The 13,704-nt window shown below is 39.1% G+C and overlaps 1 protein-coding gene across 3 annotated transcripts in view; it reads right to left on the bottom strand.

Annotated features, from left to right (window-relative positions):
• Window positions 1–13,704, bottom strand: part of specc1 (sperm antigen with calponin homology and coiled-coil domains 1) — a 163,765-nt gene that overhangs the window by 74,553 nt on the left and 75,508 nt on the right. For all 3 annotated transcript variants that reach the window (XM_061963338.2, XM_061963339.2, XM_061963340.2), the window contains 5 exons: window positions 6,592–7,934; window positions 1,995–2,183; window positions 1,030–1,237; window positions 731–804; window positions 186–361 (listed from right to left, as the gene is read on the bottom strand). In XM_061963338.2, coding sequence (XP_061819322.1) covers window positions 186–361; window positions 731–804; window positions 1,030–1,237; window positions 1,995–2,183; window positions 6,592–7,934 — 1,990 coding nt within the window. The remainder of the gene's footprint in view (window positions 1–185; window positions 362–730; window positions 805–1,029; window positions 1,238–1,994; window positions 2,184–6,591; window positions 7,935–13,704) is intronic.

The following is a 13,704-nucleotide window of genomic DNA, read 5'->3' as shown; positions in this document are numbered from 1 at the left end:
AATGCGGCGTAATAACATATTGAGGTGAAATTGTATTACATTATTACATATTGCACCGTTACTACATGCGTTACAGTCCCCATACATCCCTTGATTTTTCACTAGGCATCTTAGTGGAAAAGGTTTGGATATTCCTGCTTCAAGGGATGAGAAGGAAGTTTGTGGAGAAAAAGTAGCTATCATACCTGACACCTTGTAGCACCTCCATGTTAGCAGAAAGCTTTGCACTGCGAGCCTGCTCCTCCTGCAGCTTCCTTCGGACTGTACGCAGCTCCTGTTGAGCCTCCACCTTGATGTCATTGGCAACTACCACTGCCGTCTGGAGATCAGCCTGGAACCGACGCCACTCATCCTTTTCCTCCTAATTAAAAAAAAAAAAAAAGACTATTTAATGGAGATAAATGTTTATGGTCACATGCAACATTCATCCATCTAACTGCATTTAATTCATGTCAGAATGCATGAGTTGTGACATTTAGACATGCGTAAAGCCTGGAGAATCAAAGTACATCTACTAATGTTTTCAACATATAATAAATACTCAAAAGTTATTGTACAAATACTTAAGAGTAAGCATTTCCAAATATTCGTCAATACATTATTGCGCCCTCTGATGCGGACCCTTTAAAAGAATCAAGGAGCAATGAGGACGTAACAATAGCAATTCTGAGGTTAATGAAGTTGGGCAGCAGTTAAAACAAAATAACAAAATATATCTCCTACACCTTACCTCCATTTGTTTACTGAAAACTTTCAGTTTTCGTTCTACATCAGCTTTCTGCACCTCCAACTTTTTAACAAGATCTGCAATGACATGTTAAAAGTCTTAGCCAGTGGGGAATGATGTGTGTACGCCTAAATTACCAAGCTTGCATGACTACTAGGAAGGGAATCATGGGTTACAGACAAATTGTCATGAAAACTGTTAACGGTAGAATTGAATTTCAACATGGGCGCACTTAGAAGACTACATGGTTTACATTATACAGTATACGACCAATACCGAAATATTAAGCTAATAAAACATACTTTCCAAGTCTAGCACAGTTTGATTAGTGTGAAGGTTGACAGCCCGCTGCTGCTCGACCTGGTCCTCCAGTTCGAAGATGGTTTCTTTCATCTCCTTCACTTGTTTTTCAGCCTGGATCCCCGCCTCCTCCAAAGCACTCACTCGACTGCTCATCTCCTGCTCCTTTATCTCTGCTCTCTCCAGGATCTGCTGGCCTTTAGCCTCCATCTGTGTGTGCATTTATGAGTTTAGGATCCGCATGAACGGGGTAAAGGTTAATAACCATGCTTGGGTCCTCTTGACTCAGTCAAACTACATTTAGTTCATTGGGTAAAGACTTAACATTGGTAAAAAATTTTACAATGTACACTAAAGTGTCGATAGAAAAATAAAGTAACAACAAAAGCAAAACAAGGGCCACCTAACCTAGCAAAACAATTGTTTCTAATGTGAACAAAATATTACCCTATACACAAGAAGATAATAGCAACAGGATTAGTCTTTGTTCACACATGTAAGGTGGACCACCCTACCTACTCAGTGGCCTAGTGGTTAGAGTGTCCGCCCTGAGATCGGTAGATTGTGAATTCAAACCCCGGCCGAGTCATACCAAAGACTATAAAAATGGGACCCATTACCTCCCTGCTTGGCACTCGGCATCAAGGGTTGGAATTGGGGGTTAAATTACCAAAAATGATTACCGGGCGCTTTGCTGCCCACTGCTCCCCTCACCTTCCAGGGGGTGAACAAGGGAGTGGGTCAAATGCAGAGGACAAATTTCACCACACCTAGTGTGTGTGTGACAATCATTGGTACTTTAACTTAACTTTAACATGATGGTGAAGGCATCCCATGATTCATTGATAACTTCCACCAAAAAGTCTCAAACATTGTTTTAAAAAAGGTGTAATATAAGAGATATGAAGTATGCTTACATCATAGCAATAATGCTCACATAAGTACTAAAAAAACATATCTATTTTACCTTGGACATGGTAGCTTGTGCATGCTCAGTCTCAGCTTGGGCTTGCAACAGGTCCTGCCTCAGCTCTCTCACTTGCTGCTTCAGTTGGTCTCTCTCCCCATGGGCTATCTTCAGCAGGTCCTGCAGCTCCGTACAATCACTGGTACTCTGCATGACCTTCAGGTCACCCACCATTAGGTTTTGACCTATCTGAAAATATAAGGTTACATGCCTTAACACCACATGACAGCAGTAATAGTTATCAAAGCTTAAAATGCTTATGACGATAATGATGCTATTAAAATACATCTTTCATAGTTTTGATACTGTGATAATGATGACAGTGACGCTACTGATTTCATAATTACATAGTTAAAAATGGAAGAAAGAGCACTAACATTATTGTAACTAGAGAAGACTGGATAAACCACTGGCATGTATGACTATTGTTGGTTCTCAGATGTACTGTCAGATGAAAATACTACCATAATTTCCGGGCTACAAGCCGCTTGCTACTTTGTTCCCACGCTTTGAACCCTGCAGTTAATTTATGAATTGTTTCCCGGGTTCACAAGCTTCACATTCCACTAAAAAAAACTAAGCATCGGTGCATCAGACTAATGTAATTAATCACATTTGAATCAAACGCACTCACACAATCCATCAGTCAACCATTTCGGGCCTGATCTACTAAAGGTTTGTGTGTACTAAAACACGTGCAAACGCAAAGTTGCTCTAACTAAACTTGTGCACAGTGGATTTTGTCTGTTAAGTGAGCAGAATAAAGAGCAGTCTTCATTAATATGCAGAATATACGCAAAATTATCAGAACGCCTACAATACTGAGAGAAAAAGATGTAAATATACTTGGGGCAGCACGGTGGTACAGGGGTTAGTGCATGTGCCTCACAATACAAAGGTCCTGATTAGTCCTGGGTTCGATCCTGCGCTCGGGATCTTTCTGTTTAGAGTTTGCAAATTCTCCCCGTGACTGTGTGGGTTCCCTCCGGGTACTCCAGCTTCCTCCCACCTCCAAAGACATGCACCTGGGGATAGGTTGATTGGCAACACTAAATTGGCCCTAGTGTGTGAATGTGAGTGCGAATGTTGTCTATCTGTGTTGGCCCTGCGATGAGGTGGCAACTTAAAGTTAAAGTTAAAGTACCAATGATTGTCACACACACACTAGGTGTGGCGAAATTATTCTCTGCATTTGACCCATCACCCTTGATCACCCCCTGGGAGGTGAGGGGAGCAGTGGGCAGCAGCGGTGGCTGCGCCCGGGAATCATTTTTGGTGATTTAAACCCCAATTCCAACCCTTGATGCTGAGTGACAAGCAGGGAGGAAATGGGTCCCATTTTTATAGTCTTTGGTATGACTCGGCCGGGGTTTGAACCCACAACCTATCGATCTCAGGGCGGACACTCTAACCACTAGGCCACTGAGTCGCTCCACTAGGCCACTGAGTGTACCCGGCCTTCCGCCCGAATGCAGCTGAGATCTGCTCCAGCACCCCCCGTCACCCCAAAAGGGACAAGCGGTAGAAAATGGATGGATGGATGATCACTGCTTTGCGAGCACTATTTTGCGTTTTATTTACTACGTCTGAAAAGTATGTGCACGCACGCGGCTTTAAAAAAGTAGATGCTCGTGCTGCAAAGACAGACAATGGACAGAGAGTCCTCCATCCGAAGTGTGGGTCAACATATTTGGACTGTCAGAAATAAGAATATTAGACATTTTGTCTAATCAGCAACAATTTTTTTATAATTTTATAGCTGCATGCTGGGTGACTAAAGGGGCTGATTAAAACCACTTCAATTGATGCGTTTTGGTGTGCTGTAGTGTTTTTTTGATGATCTTTGTTTTTTCACGTAGAATATATATTAACATATCTTCTATATGAAAAATAATTCTTAAAGTATGCATTTTTTGTGTCTTGAGTGCAGTAGGTGCTGCCGCTCTCCCATGAGCGCACCTTCAAGCAAATAATTAAATTGGGTTTCAATGTAGATGCACTGTAAGACTGCTTCTAAAATGCCCATAAGTAGTGGTATACTGTATGTCTTCTGCATTTTGGAAGCATAGCAAAACGCCGCAGGTCGGAGCATGATAACATGAAAGTACAGTAAATGATCGAATGTTTCCATGGTGAAAGCCGCATGCACCTGCAAAGACGTCATTTAAAAAAGGCGGTCTGCACCAGTTATGAATAGCACGTGCAGTGTTAGTATATCATGCGCAACAAGCTCAGTAAAAGTACACGCTACTTTATAAATTGCACATGCTGTTAAGCACATGGTATTTGGATCTTAGTAGATCAGGCCCTTAGTTTGTTATGGACTCACCCTCCCCATGTAAAATGCATACGACAAAGCCCCAAAGCCAAATATGATCTACCCAGCTATCGAAAAAGGAAACAGACACCGCATGGAACAAAAATTTGACACCATTTAAAGGCCCAAATTGTTCAATCGTGATATAAATTACATTTGTAAAGCTACTGAAGACGTACAGTTAGTATTATTCACGGACGATACAACAGTGTTTTGTTCAGGAGAGAACAGACAGAAGCTAATACAAATAATAATAGAAAAAATTAACAAATTAAAAAGGTGATTTGACAAAAACAGACTATCCTTAAACCTTTGTAAAACTAAAATAATGCTATTCGGTAAGAGTAGAAAGGAAAGGCAAACACAAATACAAATAGGCAGAATACAAATTGAAAGAGTAAAATAAATCAAACTTTTGGGTGTAATAATAGATTAAGAAATGACCTGGAAATCTCATATAAAAATATACAACATAAAGTAGCAAGAAATATTTCAATAATGAATAAAGCAAGCGGTAGAAAATAGATGGATGGATGTTCTAGATTAAAAATCACTTTATATTCTCTACTGCTCGCTAATGTTACCATAGCTGAGCTATTGTGCAGAAATATGGGGAAATTTGTAGGTATAGTGATCGATGATAAAAATGAGCTGGAAATCTTCATATAAAAAATATATAACATAAGGTGGAAAGAAACACGTCAATAATGAATAAAACTAAATATACATTTGACCAAAAATCACTTCATATTCTCTACTGCTCGTTAGTGTTATCATATCTGAGTTATATGGGGAAATAACTACAAAAGTACACATCATTCATTCGTTACAAAAAGATCAGTTAGAATACATAATGTTGGATATAGAGAACATTCAGACTCTTTCTTCATTGAATCGAAAATACTGAAATTCCACGACATAGTGAATTTGAAAACAGCTAAAATTATGCACAAAGCAAACTATAACCTGCTACCCAAAAATATACAACAATTCTTTTCAACAAAAGAGAAGAAATATAACCTTAGAGAAAAATTTATCTTAAAACATTTGTACGCACGTACAACACTTAAGAACTTTAGTATATCAGTATGTGGAATTAAATTATGGAATGGATTAAGCAAAGAAATCAAACAATATACTAATATGATCCAATTCAAGAAACTCTTCAAACTTAAAGTGTTTACAAAGTACAAAGTAGAACAACCATGATAAACATTCTGAATGTATTGATAATCCTATTTATCTCACCATATGAAATACAACTTACTTTACTAATTTTTTTTTTTTTTTTTTTTCAATGTTATTATTTATGGAGTATATTGTGAATGAAGGGCTTCACGGTGGCAGAGGGGTTAGTGCATCTGCCTCACAATACGAAGGTCCTGAGTAGTCTTGGGTTCAATCCCGGGCTCGGGATCTTTCTGTGTGGAGTTTGCATGTCCTCCCCGTGACTGCGTGGGTTCCCTCCGGGTACTCCGGCTTCCTCCCACCTCCAAAGACATGCACCTGGGGATAAGTTGATTGGCAACACTAAATTGGCCCTAGTGTGTGGATGTGAGTGTGAATGTTGTCTGTCTATCTGTGTTGGCCCTGCGATGAGGTAGCGACTTGTCCAGGGTGTACCCCGCCTTCCGCCCGATTGTAGCTGAGATAGGCTCCAGCGCCCCCCGCGACCCCAAAGGGAATAAGCGGTAGAAAATGGATGGATGGATTGTGAATGAATTGAGAACAGGAAATGAACACAAGTGTTAGCAACAACTATGAAAACGGCTTAGGATTAAATAAGATCTGCTTCTTCCTACTCCGTTTTGAACATGTTGAAAACAGAAACTGGAAAATGTAATGTATCATGTATGCATGCATGTTCAAAATAAACTCAAACTCAACTCAACTCAATGAGCACAAGTGCGTGTGTAAATATTTCATGCTTCAGTGTTTACAGCTGCTAAGTCATAAGATCTGTGTGGCAAATATACTGTATATACAAACCAAAATGTGTCCAAAAATTAGGTGGGTGCGGTTTATACTTAAGTGCGCTCTATAGTCTCGGAAATTATGGTAACTGTTAATACCTAAGCATTGGACAATGTTAAGAATGAGTGGTCATTTTATGCTATTCTTCTTTGATTTAAGGTTATCAAAATAAAACTGACAAGCTCCTGTGAATTGTTAATGTGTCAATTAAACTTCAAGTAAACTCACTGGAGTTAAATTCTGAGCAACTTCTCCAACCTTCAAGTTTAGGCATGCATAATTACATTAAAAAAACTTGACACGCACCTTTTGCCTTTCTATGTCCAGCTGTGCCTTCAGCCTAATGTTTTCCAGTCTGAGACAATCTGCTGTAGCCTTGTGCTCTTCTGCAGACTCTGCGGCGTGACCTTTGGCTTCTAACTCCCTGTTCAGTTGAGTGTGCACCCTGTCCATCTCTTCTCTGAAGCAATGCACCTGGCCCTGGGCCTCCTGGTGTTCCTTCTCAAGAGCGCGTAGGCCGCTAGTTAGCTGCTGCTGAATGTTCACCAGCTTCTCTCTTTCGAAGCGGGAGCTCTCAACCAGTTCAGCATACCTTTGCTCCAGTTCGACAAGTCGAGGACCTTCGCTGTTGAACTTATCCTCTCTCAAGGACTGAGCCAGGGCCTGCTCCTGAAATCGGTTTGCGAGTGCCTCGTTCTTTTTGGCCAGCAGCTCTAAGCGTTCCCTTTGCTGCTGAAGTGAGGTTTGCAGGAGGAGCTTTTCGTTAACAAGACGTTCATTTTCTGCAGTCAGCTCTTGCACCACTTGCTGCTGGTCAGTGAGCTCGTGCAGAGTGGCTTGCAGCTCCTCAGCAGTGCTATGGTGATTTTCCTCCATCTTGTGAATCTGTTCTGTTAGACTTTGCACTGACACATCCTGCCTACCTGCAGTGGCATCATCGCTGACACTGCTGCTGAGGGGTTCTAAACGTGGAATTTTCTCAAACCCTGACGAGTCAGGTGAAGGAGAGTCTTTAAAAGACGTAGAAGAGACAGAAGGTTTAAAGCTGGGGGAAGAGAGGTGATCTAATTGTGGACAAAAAGAATTGCACTCTGAAGGCAGGCCATTTTTCTGAGGTTTAGAAGGACTGCTTGGCGGTAGTGAGCTCTCAAAACTCATAAGCCTTCTCTTGAGAACTTGGTTTTCCTCCCTCAGGTTTGCCAGCTCTTTTTGAAACTTTGCATTCTTTTCTCTCAGCTCCCCAACTAGTACAAGAGCCTCTGCAACATTTTCATTATGTTCTGTAGACAGATCTTGAGGTGACTTAGAGACAGGTGATGATGATGGGGAAGTCGAGGCTTTACCTTGGCAGCGTTGCAACTCAGTGCGAAGATTGCTAATCATCAAGTCTTTAGCCTTAGCTTCAGCAAACAATTCTTTAACCTGACATTCCAGGAGGCCCTTTTCCTGGCCCTCTGCATCTCCACGCCACTTTGTTGAACTACGTGTTTGTTTTGCCAAGGTAGAGAGGCTAGAAGTGCTAGCACTAGAAACAATCCTCTTAGAGGTGGAGGTCTTTAACTGGTCCCTCAAGGAGATGCGGTCCCTTGTCATGGATGAAGGAACTTCTCTAGGGGTCGGGATGCCAGACTTCTTAGTTGCTTGAAAACCTGCGACACACCAAAATATAAATGCATGTGAAACAGATACAAATTTACTTTAAGAACTTACTTACAGCTACACCAACACTTTCATTATAAACATCAACAAAACATCATCATGGCAGCCTTGAAAATGAGGATACATTCTCCATCATTCATTTCTTCTCCTTCTGGATTAGCTGAGCTAGCTATACTTTCCGTCTGAATGCCTGCTTGTGACTGTGGAGTCTAAGGTGTGTGTGGAAAAATTGGTAGCAGTCTAAGCACGGAAGTGTTGGAGGTGGACAGGGTAGCAAAAGACGTTGATGTCTTAGTTGGTACTTCTTCTCTGCTGCTTGTGCTCGCTCGGTCTCAAGTTAAAAAAAGGACAAACAATTATAAAATAAATGGTACAACAAATAATACTAATACATCACTATGAGAGAACAAACAGAGGTAGGTAGAGTAGCCAAAAATTGTATTCAAGTAAGAGTACCATTACTTTAGAGTAATATGACTAAAGTTTAACTAAAAAGTAGTCATCCAAATAATTACTTGAGTAAGAGTAAGTAAGTATTCTGTGAAAAAAACTACTTCAGTATTGAGTAACTTGTGAGTAACTTCTGATTTATTCAGCAGTTATTTTTTAATGGTTCTTGGACTACAACTGTAGTTGGTGTATGTGTAACACATAGTACAACATGTTTGCTGTAGTTGGAAGTGGAATTATTTGAAGCTGAATTGTGAACATTTCTACTGACACAAATGAAAGCGCATGAAATACATTTTATTTTTCCTAGTTTGTAAATAAACTTAGAGTTGTGCTGCCTTGTCTGACGTCATTGCACTTTTTACAGTCAGTATGTTTCGATGCACTAAATTAGTCTGATTTGTCAAATAATTCAGTTTCTTCTATTTTTACATCTACACAGTCCTAGTTTCCATGCTCTATCTCTAAATGGTAAAATGGTAAATGGGTTATACTTGTATAGCGCTTTTCTACCTTCAAGGTACTCAAAGCGTTTTGACACTATTTCCACATTTACACACACATTCACACACTGATGGCGGGAGCTGCCATGCAAGGCCCTAGCCACGACTCATCAGGAGCAAGGGTCTTGCTCAAGGACACAACGGATGTGACGAGGTTGGTAGAAGGTGGGGATCGAACCAAGAACCCTCAGGTTGCTGGCACGGCCACTCTCCCAACCGCACCACGCTGTCCCCTCTAATGTGACTGTTGGCCATATGCAGTGTACCTCTTGTGCACTAGGGGGTGATGTAGTCATTTCAGCTTGTTTAGCTATGTGGTAATGTAAATACAGTAGAAAATAATGACACCTTCTAATAAAGTAGCGCGAGTAACTGTCAAGCTCCAAATCCAACATAACTACAACTTTCAACTGCTTTTACTTGGTGCTGTTGGTAATGTCTTGAATGTGTTTAAAGGACATTTATGGTTGTTAAGGCTTTGTTCACACTGCAGAGTAGGATGTCCAATTCGGATTATTTTGTCGAATCCGATCTCTTATGTCGTCGTTTACATTACAAAACAAAAGTGATGTCCCATGTGAACGTAATCTGACCTGCTGCATTGTTTACGGAAGTAAACATGGCTTTAATTTTAGTCGTCTCAGATTTGGCGCATGAGTGGCAATTTCTAGGAATTTGTGCAATTAATAATAATCATAATATCTTAATAAATTAGAACGGTATGGAATCAGAGGGCAGGTCTTAAACTTGGTAAGAAGCTACTTAACCAGCAAGAAGTAATACGTAAAGCTAGGCAAACATACGTCTACAGAGCTGAATAGATCTTGTAGCGTACCCCAGGGATCTATACCGGGACCAAAATGATTCAATCTTTATATAAACAACATTTGGAAAGTTACAGAGGATTTAAAGTTAGTATTATTTGCAGATGTTACAACTGTGTTCTGTTCAAAAGAGAACACACAGCAGCTAATACAAATAATGCAGAAGAAATGAACAAATTAAAAGACGGTTTGACAAAAACAGACTATCTTTGAATCTCAGTAAAACTAAAATAATGGTATTTGGTAACGGTACAAGAGAAAGTCAAACGAATTGAAAGAGTAAAATAAATCAAATTGTTGGGTGTAATAACAGATGAGGAAATGACCCGGAAATCTCATATAAAAACATACAACATAAAGTAGCAAGAAATATGTCAATAATGAATAAAGCAAAATAACCTTTGGACCAAAAATCCCTTCATCTTCTCTACTGCTCGCTAGTGTTACCATATCTGAATTATTGTGCAGAAATAGGGGAAATTATTACAAAAGTACACTTTAGTCACTAACTGTGTTACAAAAAAGGTCATTTAGGATAATGCATAATGTTGCAGGGCTCGAATTTAACCACGGCAACTCGTGACCGCCCTCGTCACTTGCCGTAATGCCCTAAAAAATGGACCAACATCAACGGCAAGAACATGCCGTGACCGCCCTTGACTTTTTACTTGTTAATTAACTCTGGATGTAACGGTAAAATGATAATTTGCCAAATTGTTGCACTAAACCACAAGGAGGCTTTGTTGGAGAAGAACAAAGCTTGTTTATTAGACTTCATCTTCATTAACCAAACTGCTTAGGAGTTTTATATCGATATCAAGAAGTAAACACTATGTTTCTGTTCCAATACAGCATCTTCATGTACATAGAAATGTACATAACTTAAAAAATGGATAAATAAAAAAAATATTTCCCTCTATTCAAATGTAAAAATAAAGATAAAGGTATCATGTAAAAAGCTGACAAGTTGATATTAATAATTAATTAAAAAAACAGTTATATATATACACATGCATGCTTTGGAGCCCCTGCCTCGAAAGAAAATACTGTTTGCCTTGGTGCCCTTCCAACTTGCCTTGGTGCCCTAAAATATGAGCTTTGCTTTGAGGCAACACTTGCCTTGACCTTAAAAAGTTAAAATTCAAGGCCTGATGTTGGATATAGAAAAAATACAAACCCTTTATTTATTAATTCAAGAATATTGAAATTCAATGATTTGGTGCATTTGCAAACAGCTAAATTATGTACAAAGCAAACTATAACCTGCTACCCAATAATGTACAACAATTCTTCTTAACAAAAGAGAAGAAATACAACCTCAGATAAAAAGCTAACTTAAACTTATGCATGTACAACACATAAAACCTTTAGTATAAAAGTATGTGGAATTAAATTATGGAATGGATTAAGGAAATACATTTAAAAAAACACTAATTTGATTCACTTTAAGAAACTGTTCAGATTACTATTGCTTACAAAGTACAAGGAAGAATTATGACAAACGTACTGAACATTAATGAAAATAATATACTATTCATCTCACTATGTGAATCGTAACTGACTTAACTATTTATGTAAATACCTGTTGTATTTAGAATAAATTGATGTAAATTATGTACAAATGAAGAACAGGAAGTGAACATGTGTTAGTACCGGAATTGCTATGGTAGAAAAGGGGTAGGATTAAATAAGCTCTGCTTCTTCCTACTCCTTTTCGGACATGTTATAAAGAAAAAAATTAAATATGTGATGTATCATACTGAAATTGTGTACATGTTCAAAATAAACTTCAACCAACCAACAAATTGCTCTTGCATAGGATCGAGGATTTATACGTAGCCCTGCAATGATGATGTTATTCTGTTGTGTAAACTGATCCACTTCCTCTTTGAAGTTTTCCAAAACACTGATGTTCCCCAGATTAGCAATGAAGTTCTTTAATACAGTGTAGTATAGTAGCACCTGTTGGCGTACTGCTGCCATCTCCATTTTAATGTTCTCCACAACACTGCTGTTGTCCCAGTGAGTGTTGTCTTGCTGCTTGACATTCGACTGTTGGCACAATATTGCATTTTCCTCTTTCAGCTTCTCCACCTCCCGTTTTCATGCTGTGTTATCTTTACTGAGAATCTTCAGTTCTTCTCCAAACTTTCTAAATTCCATCATATTGATACGAGACTCTTTTCTGTCAGATAATCTGTTCTTGGAGATCTGCAAGATTTTTTTGTACACCATTGATCATCTGTTCATGGAGATTGTTGAGATCGCTTCGTACCTCCTTAACATCATGTTGTAGAGTTCCTATTAATGCTTTTAAGTCCGGTTCCACCTTTGGTAAGGCTGTATTGCTCCGTTGATGACTTCTTGTCGTGCTCATGGTTGCTGGGCAGCGAAGTGAAGTCGTTGGTATTGTTAGCTTCCGCGACAAGCAGCAGCTCTATGGTGTTTTTTCACGTACCTTGCACCGGCCAGAGCTGTGTCAACCTTTCTTGTAGAATTCCAACTGCACTTTAATGTATTTTTATTGAATATAAGCTACAGTATTTGAGTTTTTAAAAACTCCACAATCTAGGTCCCCATTTGCCAAACCACTGGAGAGAAGCACTGATGTATACAAGTAATCAAGATTACAAATAATAACTTACCATTTGAAATTGTTTAGTAAATGTTAACTTGAAAGAAAAGTCTTAGTCTCTCCAGGTAAGAAAAGGTTACCTGTAACATAGTACCACTTGTAAACAACATTATGGATATGAACAAAATGATAAATGATAAAACATGCAGATGGAGGCAGCGAAATAATAACATTTTGATTTCTATTTTGATTATGGCTACTCACGATCATGAAAACATAATTAAAAAAAAACCTATTAACGGCCCGCGCTACATGCATGCAAATTCCAGAGCTTGTAACGGTAAAACGGAAGAGTGAGTGTGTGAGTGAAAAAAAGACCTCTACTAGAAGTTTGGGATCTCGCCATGGTTACTACTTTTTATTTGACACAGCCCTAGAGTGCCTAATAAATAATCATTAAACTAAACAAAAAAGTAAGGCAAATGATATCCATGTTAATGTAACCATGCACGGAGTCACATAATTGGCCAATAAAACGAAATCCGCTGATAAACGCAAAATGATATCAGAGAAATTGACATAAATATGACTGAAATGCTGTCATTGTAAGGAGAAGAAACATTTGTTTGGGAAAATAATGTGTCTACGACAACTCATTCATCCCGAAACCCATCTTAAACTAAACAATGTTAAAAAGGTCACTTGAAACAGCAACTAAACTACGAAGTTAAAGCTATCAAGTGCAATACATACACCCACAACACATCTCATTGTCATCTCAGGGCGTTCAATCGTTCGCAACTGGACTGTTTGGTTTGTCTTGGAAGACGTTTCGCCACTCATCCGAGTAGGCTTCATCAGTTCGTGCTCAGACTTAGATTGATCAGATCTAGTCCAAACGATTGGTGCCAAAACCCCAAATATTTATACTCCAAAAAACCAGGAGTGTGTGCCTGGGCAAGGATGGTTTCGCCCTATCGTAGTGAGAAAAAACAACTGCTTTAATGAAAAAAACGAGCAATCCTAACTGTCAAAGTCGTTGAAGTGTAAATACCCCTCGTTAGCATTGAGGTATTGTGTGGCAGAACGATCTTCATCAAGGTCTTTGAGTAGTTCTATGAATCCTAAATGCTTCGCACACTGCCTATGGTGGTCAGGAGGGATGAAATAGAACCGTTTACTTGTTGACATCTTATGAATGGCACTGTATGAATAAAAAGTGTCACTGTCATTTTTTAAAGGTTTTGTTGCAGCATACTGTAACCTATTCAGACTTGCTGTTTTAAAGTAGGGTGTCTGCCTATCACGGTCTTACTGCCATTCTTTGTGTTCATTCAACAGAGCTAACTGGCATTCAAAAAGGTATTGTGGTATTTATATAGATCACAAACAGAAATAGATAAATGCC

This window comes from Nerophis lumbriciformis, linkage group LG09 (genome assembly GCF_033978685.3).
Source record: "Nerophis lumbriciformis linkage group LG09, RoL_Nlum_v2.1, whole genome shotgun sequence".
In the NCBI taxonomy this organism is placed as follows: Eukaryota; Metazoa; Chordata; class Actinopteri; order Syngnathiformes; family Syngnathidae; genus Nerophis; species Nerophis lumbriciformis.
The sequence above is the reverse complement of the archived record's forward strand: the minus strand, read 5'-3'. Positions and strand labels throughout refer to the sequence as shown.